Source organism: Haplochromis burtoni, unplaced genomic scaffold, assembly GCF_018398535.1.
Source record: "Haplochromis burtoni strain Fernald_Lab_line unplaced genomic scaffold, NCSU_Asbu1 Contig_128, whole genome shotgun sequence".
In the NCBI taxonomy this organism is placed as follows: Eukaryota; Metazoa; Chordata; class Actinopteri; order Cichliformes; family Cichlidae; genus Haplochromis; species Haplochromis burtoni.
In genome coordinates this window covers 502,317-517,215 of record NW_024582489.1, presented here as the reverse complement: position 1 = coordinate 517,215, position 14,899 = coordinate 502,317, and the positions used below count along the sequence as shown (strand labels likewise).

General features: G+C 40.1%; 1 protein-coding gene across 4 annotated transcripts in view; it reads left to right on the top strand.

The window, feature by feature from the left end:
- The window catches only part of ift80 (intraflagellar transport 80 homolog (Chlamydomonas)), a 45,745-nt gene that overhangs the window by 8,709 nt on the left and 22,137 nt on the right, over window positions 1–14,899 (top strand). For all 4 annotated transcript variants that reach the window (XR_006054771.1, XM_042224130.1, XM_005930022.3 and 1 more), the window contains exons 6-8: window positions 6–115; window positions 1,100–1,189; window positions 1,269–1,406. Coding sequence is in view for 3 of the 4 variants with exons in the window: in XM_042224130.1 (XP_042080064.1) it covers window positions 6–115; window positions 1,100–1,189; window positions 1,269–1,406 (338 nt within the window). In the remaining variant the exon portion in view is untranslated. The remainder of the gene's footprint in view (window positions 1–5; window positions 116–1,099; window positions 1,190–1,268; window positions 1,407–14,899) is intronic.

The following is a 14,899-nucleotide window of genomic DNA, read 5'->3' as shown; positions in this document are numbered from 1 at the left end:
TCCAGGATCTCCTGTATATTCTGTGGCCTGGGGTCCGGACTCGGACAGAATTCTCTACACTTCAGGAAGACAGCTAATTATCAAGCCTTTACAGCCCAGCGCCAAAATCATACAGGTAAACAAACTTTTTCTGAGTAAGCCGACAGACTAAACTCTCTCTGTTATTCACACATGTTGCTTGAGCGCAAATTCACACTTGGGGATATTCGTTTTCATTTTACTGACATTTACAAAGGCTTGTAGGATTTAGACATCAAAATATGCTATTTCATATGAATATGAAAACCAGTTCCAGACCATATGACCTCTCAGTATAGTATAGTTTGTAGTGAATTATTAACTTGAAACAGAAGCAAAATTAAGTTCTCCATTTAAATGAGTCAGTGAGGCCATTAATTTCATAAAAGACACTGAAACAAGAGAAGATTTTTTTTCTCATCTCTGCTACACTATACTTAAAGGCTTATAAGAAAACTATTACTAAGCTATTACTGCACATACATTCATATACAAGCACAATGTCCCAACTTCATTATCTCCCTCTGAGATCCCCTGAAGACCAACACAATGAACTAAACAAATGAACTTCCCTCCCCCCTCCCCCACAGACCACCTAACATCATCCTCTTTGACCTTTGCAGTCCCTTATACAGACAGCAATACAGAATATCTACCTGTGTCTTCCTTGGGTACATGGAATAAGTAACCAGTGTACAAAAAATAAAATGTTTATACAGATTAGGAACAGAATGGTACATTAGGTCTGGTGAGATAAGGCTGGGAACAGGCTCTCTGTTCTGTGTTACACTGTAACACATAATGTTAAAAGTAAGCTCTCAGTTTGGCTAAGATGAAACAATTCATAAACTTGTAACTGTGGTCGTGACCAAAAAATAAATTCCATACGGGTGCTTATTCCAGCCAGCTTATTTTTATCCTCCTTTTGGACAAAGGAAAAGTATAGGAATTTGTTAGAGATCTCTTCAAACCAAAATGTTATGTGTTGATGACGTTATTATGTTTCTTAACCTAACTTTTTCTTTTTCCCCCCCATTCTTTCCATTACGTGTATGCTTTCTCTCTATCTTTCTCTCCCTAGTGGAAGGCTCATGATGGGGTCATTCTGAAGGTAGACTGGAATTCAGTCAATGACCTAATCCTGTCAGGTGGGGAAGATTGTAAATATAAGGTCAGTGGCTTTTTAGTATATTTGTTGATGTCTTAGTAATTACTGAATACCTTTTTAAAACCATTTGCCTCTTCAACAGGTATGGGACAGCTTTGGACATCTGCTTCACTGCTCACTGTCTCATGACTACCCAGTCACATCTTTGTCCTGGGCTCCAGATGGAGAGGTGTTTGCTGTGGGCTCTTTCAACACCCTGCGGCTCTGTGATAAGACTGGAGTAAGTGAACCCATTATAACCTCCATGTATTTTTATTTTTTAAATGTTGAACATAGTATAATGTAAATGGGATGTCTGGTATTAGCTATAGGAGTGAAATAGAGGTTATTAATAGACACAATTTTGGCAAAAGGGTTCAAAACAGCAAATTTTCTTATTTTTTTTTATTTTTTCACTTACTCAGGCTTTCATAAACATAATTTTGTCCTGGTGTATTTTAATATGCCTGGAATGACATAAAGTGAACTTAATTTGAGATTTCTGGCACCTCTTACACATTCATCATCTACTGTCTTACCCATGTATCCAACAGGAAGTGCTGGAGGTAGGGTATGGGCAGGACTACAGTCTGTCAGTGAACCACAATTCAGTTCAGTTCAATTCAGTTTTATTTATATAGCAACAAATCACAACATCAGTTGCCTTAAGGCGCTTTATATTGTCAGGTAAAGACCTTACAATTTCAACCTGATACATTAATTTACTAATATTTAATAATAAATAAACTTGTGTAACATTTTTGCTTTTTTGAAAATAAAATGTGGAAGTTGATTTTTTTCCCCACATCAGCGAGTAACTAGCTAATCTCAACACAACCCTGGCACACGAACACACTCAAATGACCACTCAGTCTAATCTAATCTTTTACACCTGACCAGGAACTGTTTTAATAAGGATGATAATCATTTGCCATATGTAATCTTTTTACAAAAAGTCTACCTAAAGTTGAATTTTCAGTAATACATATCTCCTCTCTGGTTACACATGTAGTCAGTAAGTAAATACACGCAGTCCTACAGGAAAAAAACAACAACTTTGTGGCAGTAATCTCATGAAAAAGTATACATATTGAGTAAAAAAATCAAAGTATGTTAGCATGTGCTTAAGTTAATTCCAGGTTTTTGATCACTTTTTGAGGATATCATAAAATTCATCATTTTAAACGAACTACTTGTTCCTCAAAAACAATTTAACTATTACCTTTCAGTGACATACTCTACATAAGTGATAGTTCATGAAATCAGACTGACCTCAGTTATATGCAGCTGTTGCTGGAAAAAAAGAGCAGAAGCTGTACATCATCAGGGCCATGTACTTTCCACATATTTTTAGCTCTTTTGTGTACTTTTTCCTTTAGTTTATGTACATCTCCCCGTGTAGCATTTATTTGTAGTGTGTGAAGTCCTGTTCCTCGAAACATACAGTGTCTATAGCACAGTGTCAGCTTTTCCAATGCAGTATGGTTTACAGTGTGTAGCTCATTACAGGCCACGTGTTTTCTATACATCATTCATCTCTTTAAATCACATTAGGCTGCATGCCACATGTTCTTGTTACCTGGTGCTGATGGTAACTTCAGTAATGAGAAAGGAAATGAGAGAATGATGAATGGTAATTGTTGTTTCATTATTGCTGAACACTTGGCAGAGAGCAATATTACCAGTTCCCTCATGGGACGTTTAGGGCTTCTTTGAGTTTATGTTCAGATGTCACTGTACTGCTGCATCAGATCGCAGTAATCAAAACAAACAACCTGGGCTGGGATTTTTGTGTCCTGATCATCGGGCATTTCATGCTTCATTTTGATTTAATTAGGGTCAAATGTCTTTCTTTTTTTTTCTTGGGGTACTAAATCATATGTGCTAGAGAGAGGTCGGGACCAACCAGTATGTCTTCTCTACAGGAGTAAGGTGTGTGTTTGTATCTGCGTTGCGAGACAGATTTGGTATAGTTACTTTTGCTCTTCTGAACCAGCGATTTCAGTTGTTTTGGAGTAACTTGCCAGATTATTGCTGCAGCTTGAGGAAGTGATTCAAATTAAGCCAGCTCATATCCATTTTGCCCGTGTAAACAAAACTAAAAATAATGTACTATTAAAATTACAACTTGCTCCTTTATTTTTTGTAATGACCCGAGTAACCTTATGTCCTCCCATTATGGGTTTGTTTACGTGGTTGGTTTGTTCCATTGTTTCATCATTGCACCACTTGCTTTGCTGTGGTGTGTCTTGGTTAAGGCAGTGTGATGATGATGATAATTATGATGATTATGGTTCTGCCCTGCTCTGACTGGAGGAAGGGTATGCATGCCTTCTCCTCCCTAAGCCCCTCAGAGACAGTGTGTGCTGTAGCATGGTGTGGGAGGCTTGCTCAAGAAGAGAAGCGGAGTGGGGGTGCAGGGAATAAGGGGGGGAAAAGAGTTTAGAAAAAGAAAATCCCCCTCAAAAGGTCACTCCGTCCGAGTCGCGTTCTATGTGTGAATTCAGACAGAAGGTTCTTTCATGCATCAGAGAAAAAGTTCAAGTTTTGCTTACATGTGCACCCTCGGCCAGTGTTGTATATTTATTATAATGTCATTGTGCATGAGAAGTTGCAGACAGAAACCATTAGCTGCTTACAAGTGCTTTACCTGTGTTGTTGCTGTGGTTTGTTTGTGGCACAGCAAGGGTTAAACAGCGTGAAGAGCCTTTTCAGTTACTAGCGTGACTAATGGGAAGGAGTTTCATTCTGTATCTGCTACAATGAAACCTTGCACTTTAACGTACTGCTGCTGGCTCAGCAGGATCAGTCCTGCAGATTTAACCCTTTCACCCTTTTCCAGCTTGGCTCTCCTCTCCTTCTAAACTATCAGCTCTCGTCTACGTTTTTACTTTCTCTCCTCCATGCCTTAGGGCAGATGTAGTGAATTACCCCTCTCCATTATCGCTGGAAAGGCTGGGTGGACACACGCAAATACAAAAGTAGCAAAAAAAAAAAAATTAGTCTTGCAGTTCCAGCAAGTCACCCATGGACTGATTGTAGCATTTTTTTCTTAACAATTAAAAGATAACTGATTTATTAATACATATTTATTTCTTTTATTTAGACTTTTATGGTGCTTAGAGTTCTTTTGTGTAGAGCGCTTTTTGTGTAAAGCACTTTTTACAGGAGGTTTAACATCACACAAGACACAAAGAGGCTCACTGTCCCTTTTACAAGATTTGGGAGACACAATAAGTCAGTGTCTGTCTGTGTGCCTGCCATAGTATATGCATGTGCCCACATGCCTGTGTGTGCACATTTGTGTGCAACCATTGCCGTGCAAATGTGCCTGCGAGACAGCAGTCTATTTACGAGGCGCTGCAGCTGGTGTCTAGCGTCTGGACCCTGTCACGATCCCTGACACTGTCACTAGCTAACAAGTAGGACTCATTGTGCCAGGCAAGCACCCTCTCGCTTCTTGCTCTCCACCCCTTCTCCCCCTTCTCTTCTGTACACTTGTTTTTTTTCTCTCTCTTTGCTGTACAACCGTGCTCACATGCATAAATGTTAAAGCTGCCTGGTTCTGCTATTCTAATTCCCTGGAAGAATATTGTGAAGGAATAAGAATAATATTTGTTTATCTATTTAAACTTTCAATAGATTCATTAAAAAAATATGATTTTATCTTTTTGCTTTTGTTATTTGGTCATGAAGAGCAAGTTCTTCTTCTGCTGTAGGAGACACAGAGCACAGGACATCATCCCAAGTTCAGAGGCTGGTCAAAGGCACGTAAGCAGAGTCAGATCAAGAAGGCATAACTGTTTTTGCTGAAAATCTGAGTGTTTACCAGAATGACCTCATTTAAACGAATAATCAGCCTGTGATTGTTCATGCAGGGCTTGGTGTCAATCTGAAAGTGGCTGTAGATGTATACCTCATTGAACCTAATGATTGCTGCTCCTGTCTCTCCTCTGGTCTCGTTTAACTGAGGTATTACTAAAAATATGGTTGACCTGGAATGATCCAGGTTTCTCTCATGCTCCCACCAATAATCTCAAGTGCATATCTTACTCTTCCACTCTCCTTTCCACCATCTCTTTTGTAATCCCCTTCTGTTAAATTATACTTGTGCACAGGAGACTAGCTTAGTCTGAATACTCGTAAAGTTGGCGTAAGGGTGAGCCCTATTTCTTATGAATATCTTTGTCATTTATAGTTAAAAATCCCCTTCTTTCGGGTGTTGCAGTTGTTGGTACACAAAGAACTAACAGTTGTTAACCTCACACAGGTTTGAGAAAATGATCTGTTAATGTTATACCTCATAATAGTAGCATTGCTTTCAAAGGCAGAGAATGTAAAAGTGTTAAACCACTGTTATACCCTTCTTGATTTTTCTATTTGATTGAAAAGCCGAAATGGTCTTCACTCATAACAATCAGTGATTATCCATGATTTTCTGCCAGCTACATTGTCTTTAGAACGAACTGAATATTTTATTCATCCACTTCGTGTCAGTTTTGGGTAAAATTATGCAGGAGACTGAGCTTCTAATTGTTTCTTTCTCTTGCATGTTTTTACTTTTTCTTTCTTTCTTTTTTTTAAACATAGAATTACCTCATTTGTCTAAATCTTCCTCTATTATTCTTTTTTTTGCTTCTCATGCCTCCCTACTCCCTTTGGGTATGTTTGACTACCTTGCACTTATCAGTGCTCCCCCTCTTGGCTCCGTCTCCCTTGTTCCTTCCTCGAGGCCCTCTTTACCTCTCTTTTTCTGGATGAGTCTAGGGGTCCCCTTAGGGCTTTGCTTAGCATTGCCACTTTTGGAATTGGTCCATGTTTAACTTTCTTCATTATCCCTTGCGTCTTCATCTGCACCCTCTTTGTCTGTAGGATCTTTGTCCACCCGTCCTTAACACAGCTAGCTATTGTTTATGTCCCCAGAAAGTGTATTCCTCTTGACTGTCTGTTAGCCTGCCACACTTGTTGTTGTCTTTATTTTCCCTCTGAGCCGTAGACTCTTATTTGCTAGGCATCAGTCATCACCGGCTTATCAATTAGTCCCTTTAACAGGTCTCCCCCTTTACCACTGGGGAGCATATACCTGAGCGTGTGCTGGCAAGTTTGCTACCAGCCATTGGCCAGCCAACATCTGGAAAGTGCCGCTGTTGGAAAAGAATGAAATGGCCAAGAGTTCTGGTCCTGATTGTGAACCACTGTTAGTGGAGCATGAAAAAGCAAAAGAAACCACTGTAGATTTATTACAGTGCAAACCTTTATCTGTTTTCATCACAAGAAACTGGGGCGTTCAGTACAGTATGTTTTTAGGCAGCAGAAGTAAAAGAAACACACACACACGTTGAGGATAGGGAGTAGAAAAACAGCAGAGACTGAGTGAAATTAATGGTGTAGCTTTGACAAAGAAAGACCATGTGCACATTAAAAAACATGGTGTCTTAGTATTTGAAAAAAGACAAGTAAGTTTGTGAGTGTGTCAGGGAGAGAGAGAGAGGGAGAGCTAGGGAGCGTTGTCAAACAAAGAGAGTCCTGAGTCAGCAGCAGAGCAGTTTTCTCCCCAGGCAACTGGGTAGGGCTACCCCTCTCTCTTTCTTTCTCTCCCTCCTCCTCCCACTTGCGCTCTCTGTCCCTCACTCTCTTCTTTCTCACTCTCTCCCTCCCCTTAAAAATCTGTGCTTTTGCATGCTATTTCTTGCTCTCTGCACTCTGCACTTTTCCTTTATGCACACTCTCTCTCGCTCGCTGTAGTAAGAACAGAAAGCTTCCTCCATATTACTGTGAAGTGGTAGAAAAAGAACTCCAGTTCTGAATCTGAGGTCTGCCCGTCCTCTCTCAGCTCTCTCCCTCTACAGTTTATCCTTGTTTTCATAGGAATAATTTTACTCATTTCTTTTAACAGATTTTAATGAGGTTACCAGTCTTGATGAAACCTTTGCGAGCATGAATAGTGTAAGACTATTAGATGCAATACTTACATGTAGACTTAATCTGTCATCCCAAGGAGCTCATTAGTTTCCCCTACCAGAATGTGAGGATAATGATTTCTCCTTTGTATTCGAGGCCCTTTGTGTCGAACAGGCTTTGGTTTTCTGTGTTGCTGAACTCATTCTGGCACACTCTGTGGAACAGTGTATACTTAGGTCCATCTTGCAGATGATTGACCCCAATTTTTTTTTTTTTGTGTGTGTAAGTTTGTGTGTATGTGTGTGTGTGAGAGAGAGAGAGAGAGAGAGTCAGTGCTTGTGTGCGTAAAGTGGGTTAGAGTAAAAGGCACTTGTTGACATGGTATTACTTTTACACCTCTCCCGAGTTCGGCTAAAGGCTTGCCTTGTTGGAAACCAAAAAGGAGGGGAGCATGAAAAGCTGAGAAAAGAGAGCAGTTGGAGGGGTGGGGGGTGGGGTAGTGTGGAACTGTCCAATATATCCTTTAAAGTTGGCCTAGGCAGTGAGGCTTGGAGGATTGGTCTCCATAAAAGACGGTGGTTTCTCTCTCTCTCTCTCTCTCTCTCTCTCTCTCTCTCTCTCTCTCTCTCTCTCTCTCTCTCTCTTTTTTTTTCTCGATTTACTTCTCAAACCCTACTTCCCTCCCCCCAAAGCTGGAGTAAGAGTAAGACAGTGCCCTGCCAGCCGCTCTGGCAGAGTCATCATTCTTAGCAACGCTAAATCACTACCTCCACTAGCTAGACAAACATGTCACACTCATAGACAGAAAGAGAGGAAAGAGGGATAAAGCCATGAGGGTGATACTTGGTGACGAAGGCAGGGAGCAAATAACGGGCTTTGGTTGTGCACACAAGTAGGGGAGAGCCTAGTATGTGTGGAACTGGGGGTATCACTTTGAGATTTTTTGCCAGCCCAGAGTTCATTAAGGACCGTTATTGAGGGCTAGGGCTGGGCTGGAGGCACTGGACCAACTTCCAGAGGAGGATGATTTGAAAGGGTTTAATTTTGGCTGCACCCCAGGGTTCCCTCCCCCTCTCTGCTGGCCTCCACATGGAGCAGAATGATGCTGAGTAATTTAATGACTGCTTCCTTCATTTGTTCAAATTTCTTATATATGTTTGCTTCAACAGAGGAATAATGCTTTGTCCTGTCATATGTAGTTTACTTTGTGTATGCTCCACTGGGTGGATACTTTGACAGTAGAAGAGATCTGCCATGGTATAATGATGGAAGTAAGATTAGCAGGTATCAACAAGTGTTCTACACAGACAGGGCTGGATACATTCTCAAAGCCTTAGTCTGTGCTGCTCATACGATGACCAAAATAAACCTGTCTGTTCTTAAATTGTCATCACTGATATAGTGGGGTCTTGTGCATTCTGCCATTTGTAGCATGCCAAATGCTTTTAAACACCCAAATTACCTGTGTGGGTGCGTGTCTGTGCGCGCGTGTGTTTGCAAGTGCATATGTGCATAGTTGGTGCTAATAGAATTCTGCTGTCCAGCTCACAGCTGTGTCCTGCTGATGAGTCCCAGGAGGCCCCAGCATGTGTCTATGGTTACTATGTTGAGGCTTCAGCATGAAACCATGTGTAGATCATTACTCTCTCTCTCTCTCCTCTCTCTCTCTCTCCTCTCTCTCTCTCTCTCTCTCTCTCTCTCTCTCTCTCTCTCTCTCTCTCTCTCTCTGTCTGGCCCCCCCCCCTCCCTTCTCTGTCCTCTCCCGTCTCTCTCCACTTCCCCGCTCTACCAAAGCTCCAACTTATGCCACACTATGCTTGTCTACGGCCCAGCCTCTGTATCTCGTTAGCCAAGCCAAATGGGTGTTTCAATACAGAGATTTGTGGAGCTCTAGCCTATGTTTACAAATGGGCTTATAAGATAACTATAGTGTGTTATTGCAGAGTCAGGAAATGCAAATGGTTTACTTTGTCATTGCACAGTAAATACTGAAACCTTTACTTTGATTGTATTGTATGTTTTGCATACACTCACACGCGCACACACAGCGATTCTTTACAAGGCCGATTTTGAATAAAAGCAGACAAGATGACAACAGATTGAAGGACAACTTTTTAGAATAACACTGTGTTTTGCAGTGATATTGTTAAACTGAAGGACTCTGACAGTGGTCAGAGTTCAATTAAATCTTTAACAAACAATACAGTTATCGGTTGAATTTTATGTATTTCTTCTTCATAAGTTGCATCTTTAATGCATTTCATGTGCACAGTTTTTTTACTTCTGTCTTGCCATGCCCCACTTGTAGACTTACGTGTGTGTGTGTGTGCGTGCATGCGTGCGCACACTTGTTACCAAAGCAACTAATATTATCACTTTGTATACTAGTGATTACTTACACAGAAACATGAAATACATGCAGCACGAAATACAAACAGTGTGGAATTGCAATACATAGATGATGTACAGTTAAATAACACTATAATGATGTTGCAGTTGCACACAAATGTTTATTTAAAAAGTTATTTGGTTTAAAGTAACATAACCATCTCGAGAAAAGGTGTGGGTATTTGGAACGTAGAATCCATCTTGGAAGTCAGCTCCCAGCCTGAGACATTCCCACACACAGGTCTGACCAGTCCTGGACATAGGCCCAGCTGTCCTTATCCTAATAGTCAACCCCATCCCCCATGGAGGGTTCACTGCAAGCTGACGTTTACAAGGTCTCCTAATCTGCTGAGAGATTGATGAGCCCTAATCCAAAACGACCTTCTTGTTTTTTTCCCCAAAGCAAATTGCTTTGTTTTTAGCTTCACTCTTGAGCATTTTTTTAATATATACTTCACAGTGGGTTTAGCTCAGGTTTGGTCCTGAACATTGGTGTCAGCATTTTCAGACATGTACACCCTATGTCTGTTTAGGGCTTTATACTTGCCTGTATATGTCTAGTGTCCATTACACTGAGATATTTTGTGTTTATTATGTGCAGGGAGTTACTCTGTACCTGCACTGCCAGGTCCTGTCCTGCACACAGACACACAGGCAAACTAAAGCCAGCTGGCTTTGCAGAGAGTCTGCCATCTGTTCTGATTTATGTAAGACTGTTAACCCCGGACTAGGTCAGCTCCCACTAGCTCACTAGCACAGTGTTAAACTAACAGAGAATAGCTCTCCTTTCACCTGTTTAAAAATTGTGGAGAAAATTGTAGGTTTGAACTGTGTGGGTTTTTTTTTTTCCCACAGTTTATGTTATGTAATGATGAGATAAACTTTTTTTCACACTTTGAGCAATATTTTTAATTTCAAGTTGAAAACATAACTAAACAATGGCATATGGTCTGAAGTACGACTGTAAAGTATAGAGATACATAATTATATGCTTATGTTTATGAAAAAAGTATGTGCATTGTGTGCTCTATATAACAAGGCCAAATAGGGTTGTAACTGCATTAAATACAAGTTTGTTAATGGGTCACAGAGTCTGTTTGACCCATTAACACATGTGGCAGTTACAAGTTTTTTTCTAAACGCTTGCTGCAAATGTGTCAGGACCGTCCAAGATGAAGGGCTAGAAAAGCACAGAGAGTCTGAAACTCTCATGCCCCCCTTCTGATTAGCATGTTGTTGACTTGCGTTAGGGTTCGGGGGGAGCAGAGAGCGGTCAGAGCAGATATATTTAATGCTTGTGAAGTAATGGGGCTGAATCAGCAGATAGCTCCACTGGGAACCATTAGCCCAGACATGTGTCATTAACCCTTTCCCTACACTTTCAGGTACTGTAGAGAGACAGAAATTCAGTGGCACAGAGTCACACTTTTATTTTCTCCTTTGACTTAGTTTCTACTGTTTTATTTTTTATTTTATGTTATTTTTGCTTTTGTGCTTTATTAGTATTATTATATTAATTTATTGTAAATATATATAGGGCAACTTTTGCATATAGCTCAGGAGCGATGTAATAATTTCTGGCCTTTGCTACATGCTAATAAATATATATTTTTGTTTTATTAGTCATACACTGCATGGTTTCAAGAGTAGATGTAAAAGATTGAGTATGTATGCCTGGTCTGGTTCATTTCAGTTACAGTGAAACATAATGGTTTTCAAAAAGAAAAATGTATCAATGCGTTGGGGGGGTTTTCCACTCTAGTTTTGCCAGACAAGCCACTTTTTTTGTGCAAACACTCACATTTTAACCAGGACACATGTAAATATGCAACTTACTTTTGCAGTTGTGATAATTAGTTGCTAATAACAAATAGAGTAACCTTGATATTTTGACTTTTCTTTCTGCCACAAAGCTGTCATTGTTAGAAAGCATGGTAGCCAGCTTAATTCAAGCTGAACACCGGCAGTGTTTCAACAGCCTCCTTTCAAGCCTACAGGGAATAAGTATTTGTCATTAAAATAATGAGCTACTAATTTGTGGGAGGATGGTTTTTTGTGGGGGGGGTTTTTTGTTTTTTTTTTAAAGGCAAGAAACTGCTTCAAAAAAGTAACAGGACAGAGTTAGTTATGCCTATTTAGAAAGAAAGACATATAGAAAAGGCATATGCAAAATGGTTACTTTAACAGAACGTTTGCTCCAAGGCAGGAATGTCCTGACTTTTAGAAGGCCCAACATTATTACCCAAACTTGTGCCTTTAGAAACAAGTTTGAGTCTGCCTTGAATCTAATTTTCTCTTAAAATAACCTTTTTGCAGTCGTCCCCGTGCCGGCTGCAGCTACAGGGCAACAATAGAGAGAAGGGGCAGGTCTACAACACCTGCCAGTCTTAATGGTAAACATATGTCAAGAAATGCCGAACGTGAGGAGGAAGAGAGGAGGAGGAGAGCAAGCGCACGCTCCTCGAAGAGGCCGTGCATCAAAAGACTGTGTGCAGTCTTGTGTGCACTTACAGGTGGTTGCATGCTGCAAGCTAGGGTCTGCGCATCATCGCTTAAATAAAAATAGCCCCAAGTAGTAACACCAGCCAGCTAAATATGGTAAAGGTTAGTACATACTAAGGTTTATTAAACTATTTATTTCATGCTGTTGAAGCTATTGAGCCATTCCTTTTTTTCAAATTGTATTTTGCTGCTTATGATCCAGTTTCTTGTCATTTTTTATAAGGTAGTCTTCACCAGTAGGTCTGCAGGCTTTTTGAAGGCCTTTTTTGTTTTTTGCTTTTTTACTTGTGTTCATTTCCTGTCTTTGTACCTGACCATTTTTAAAAGAGAAATGTTTTATTTTTGTTAAGTCACTTAACCCTAATCCAAAAATTGTTCAAGCAGAAACAGCCGCCTAACTCAAAAGATGAACCAGTGTTGTTTTTACATAAAATACAGGTTAGCAAAAAAAGCAATTTGTTACTATCAGCCTTTGCAAAAACAGATAATTTGTTCCCCCTTTAGTTAAATCTATGAAAAATGCCAAGGATAACACAGTTTGACAGGCATAAAATAGTATTTTTCTATCCCACTAAGGTGATTCCCAAAGTGCTATTAGCTAGAAACTTGGCCTGGAGGTTAAAAAACTCTGTTTATCTGTTTTAGTGTCTGAAAGTTGTGTGCATAAGAAATAGGTCCTGTGTCGGGTGTTTGTTGGATTTATTTATTTATTTATTTTCCTGTGAGATGTATCTGGCCCTTCAGTTTGCCAGAGCTTCAGGGGAAGGTGGCTGTCAAGAAGCCATTTTCAAGGAAGGGAAACCAGCAGAATAGGCTGAGGTATGCCAAATTACACAAGACCTGGGCTTAAAATCAGTGGCAGCAGGTCTCATGGAGTGACAAATCCAAATGTGAAACTTTTTGTTCAAATTATTGTCAGTATTTACAGCGGAGGTACAACAGTGAGTGTCTACAGTCATCTGTAAAATGTTGTGTAGGCTCTGTCATGGTTTGGAACTGCATTTCAGCATCAGATTTCGATCCATCGTGCAATACTACCTGGAAAGCAACTGATTAGCAATAGCTTCATTTTTCAGCGTGACAGTGATCCCAAACACACTGTAAATGCAGTAAAAGCATACCTGTATAGACAAACACACAGGTGAACAAACTGGAATCAGTCATGGACTGACCTCTGCGAGTCCTCAAAAGTTGAAGCAGTGTGAAAGCATCTAACTAGAGAATGGAACCAAAGATAACTAACATCCAAAGAATGTCCTTCAAGTATTCTTGAAGGCTGATTAAAAGATTACAGGAAAGCTTGCTTAAGAGAGTTCAGGTTGTTTAAAAAAAAAAAAAGTTGGTCACACCAAATACTGACTTCGAAGCGCATTAGAAACTCTGTTTTTGCTTTATAGACTGTATATCCATTCATGATTCCACATGTTTAAATAAGTTACTGCACTTTATTTTCCATTTTCCTGCATCTGTTTCATAAATACACAGCAGTTTTTCTTTTAATTCAAAATATTTTTATTGAGTATCTGTGGATATTGTTTACAAAGAAAAAAAGAAGACTGAAACACAAACTGTTTACAATGAATACAAAACAGAACTTCTCACGTTGGTACACAGCAGTTTTTAACTGCTTAACTTTAATTTGTGTGAGTGTGTTTTCATCTGCATTGGAGTACACACCTAGACTTGCATACATAGCATTGCTGCTATGTGTAAAGTGTTTCATCTTTTTTTCCTTTTTTTTTTTTTGTATAAGCTCATTGTGACTTTCAGGGGTCTCACCCTCTCTCCCCCAAACCTTAGCTGAGAACTAAACGTCATGTCTGCCACCTTCCCTCTGACCACAAAGCTGCCCATTATGGATATACGGTGTTCAATGACCAGAGTGGACTCTGGCTAGATGACGGCCGAAACTCACCTTCCACATCCCACAGCCAAATCTTTATTTTGGCCTCTATACAGACCATGTCCTTGTCTGTGTGTTCTCTCTTGATGCTGTTTAACATCTCTCTGCACTAATCTTAAATCTCCTTGCAACCTTGTCAAGTAGAATTCTCAAGTATCCAGCAGAGTTCCACCCCTCTGGGCTGCAGTAAAACCATTTGCCAAATGTATTGCCACAGACTGATTCACCTTCCCTTGCTGCGCTCCCCCATCTCTACTGTTCTTGTAGTAGTCAGTGATCTGCTCTCCTCTGTTTATTACCAGTCTCACATCCTCTTTAAAATCGGAGCACACCAGTCTGGCTTTGCAGTGTATTTAAAAAAAAAAAAAAGAAAGAAAATGGGGGGGTGGGTTGAACGTTTAGAAGTCAAATATCTATCGACTCTAAATTTCTGTGATTCTGTGACACTCTGAGACAATATAATTGAGTATGAGGTTAAACCTACTGCAGTCAAGCTAAGTCATCAGTCAGACTGTGCCTGTCTTTCTTCCTTTTGCTGTATACAAACAACAGCACAGGATGCAGAAGGAGAGTTGTTCTTCTAGATAACCTCCTGCCTTGCCTTTAAGTCAGCTGGTTTTATTATTCTCGTATGGTCATTTTTAATGCAGGACTTTCTGTTCTTCTAACCAGTTTCTTGTTAAGCAGCCAAGTGTCAGAATTATTCAACTCTTTTCCAATAAGGAGAGAGGGAATAAATGAAAGAAAGGTAGATGAAGGAGATAAAGATGGAGTGAGAGAGTGAGCTTTCCTCTGAGTGCTGCTCTGGAAAAGATTTTTGTATCCCTGGTCCTCCAGGCACAGTCCGCTCATCTCAGGAGAGCAATAGGAGTCCCCCCTTGTGTCCCATAGTCAGACACTGGCTGACAACTCTTGACAAGCCAGAGGATTTTCACCTCTTTTACACACATGTACACATTAGAGCAACATGTGAACTCACACTGAATTTCTGTTGTCTTATTTCCTGCATTCGTATATTCATTTTGTTTAAACTTTTTTTC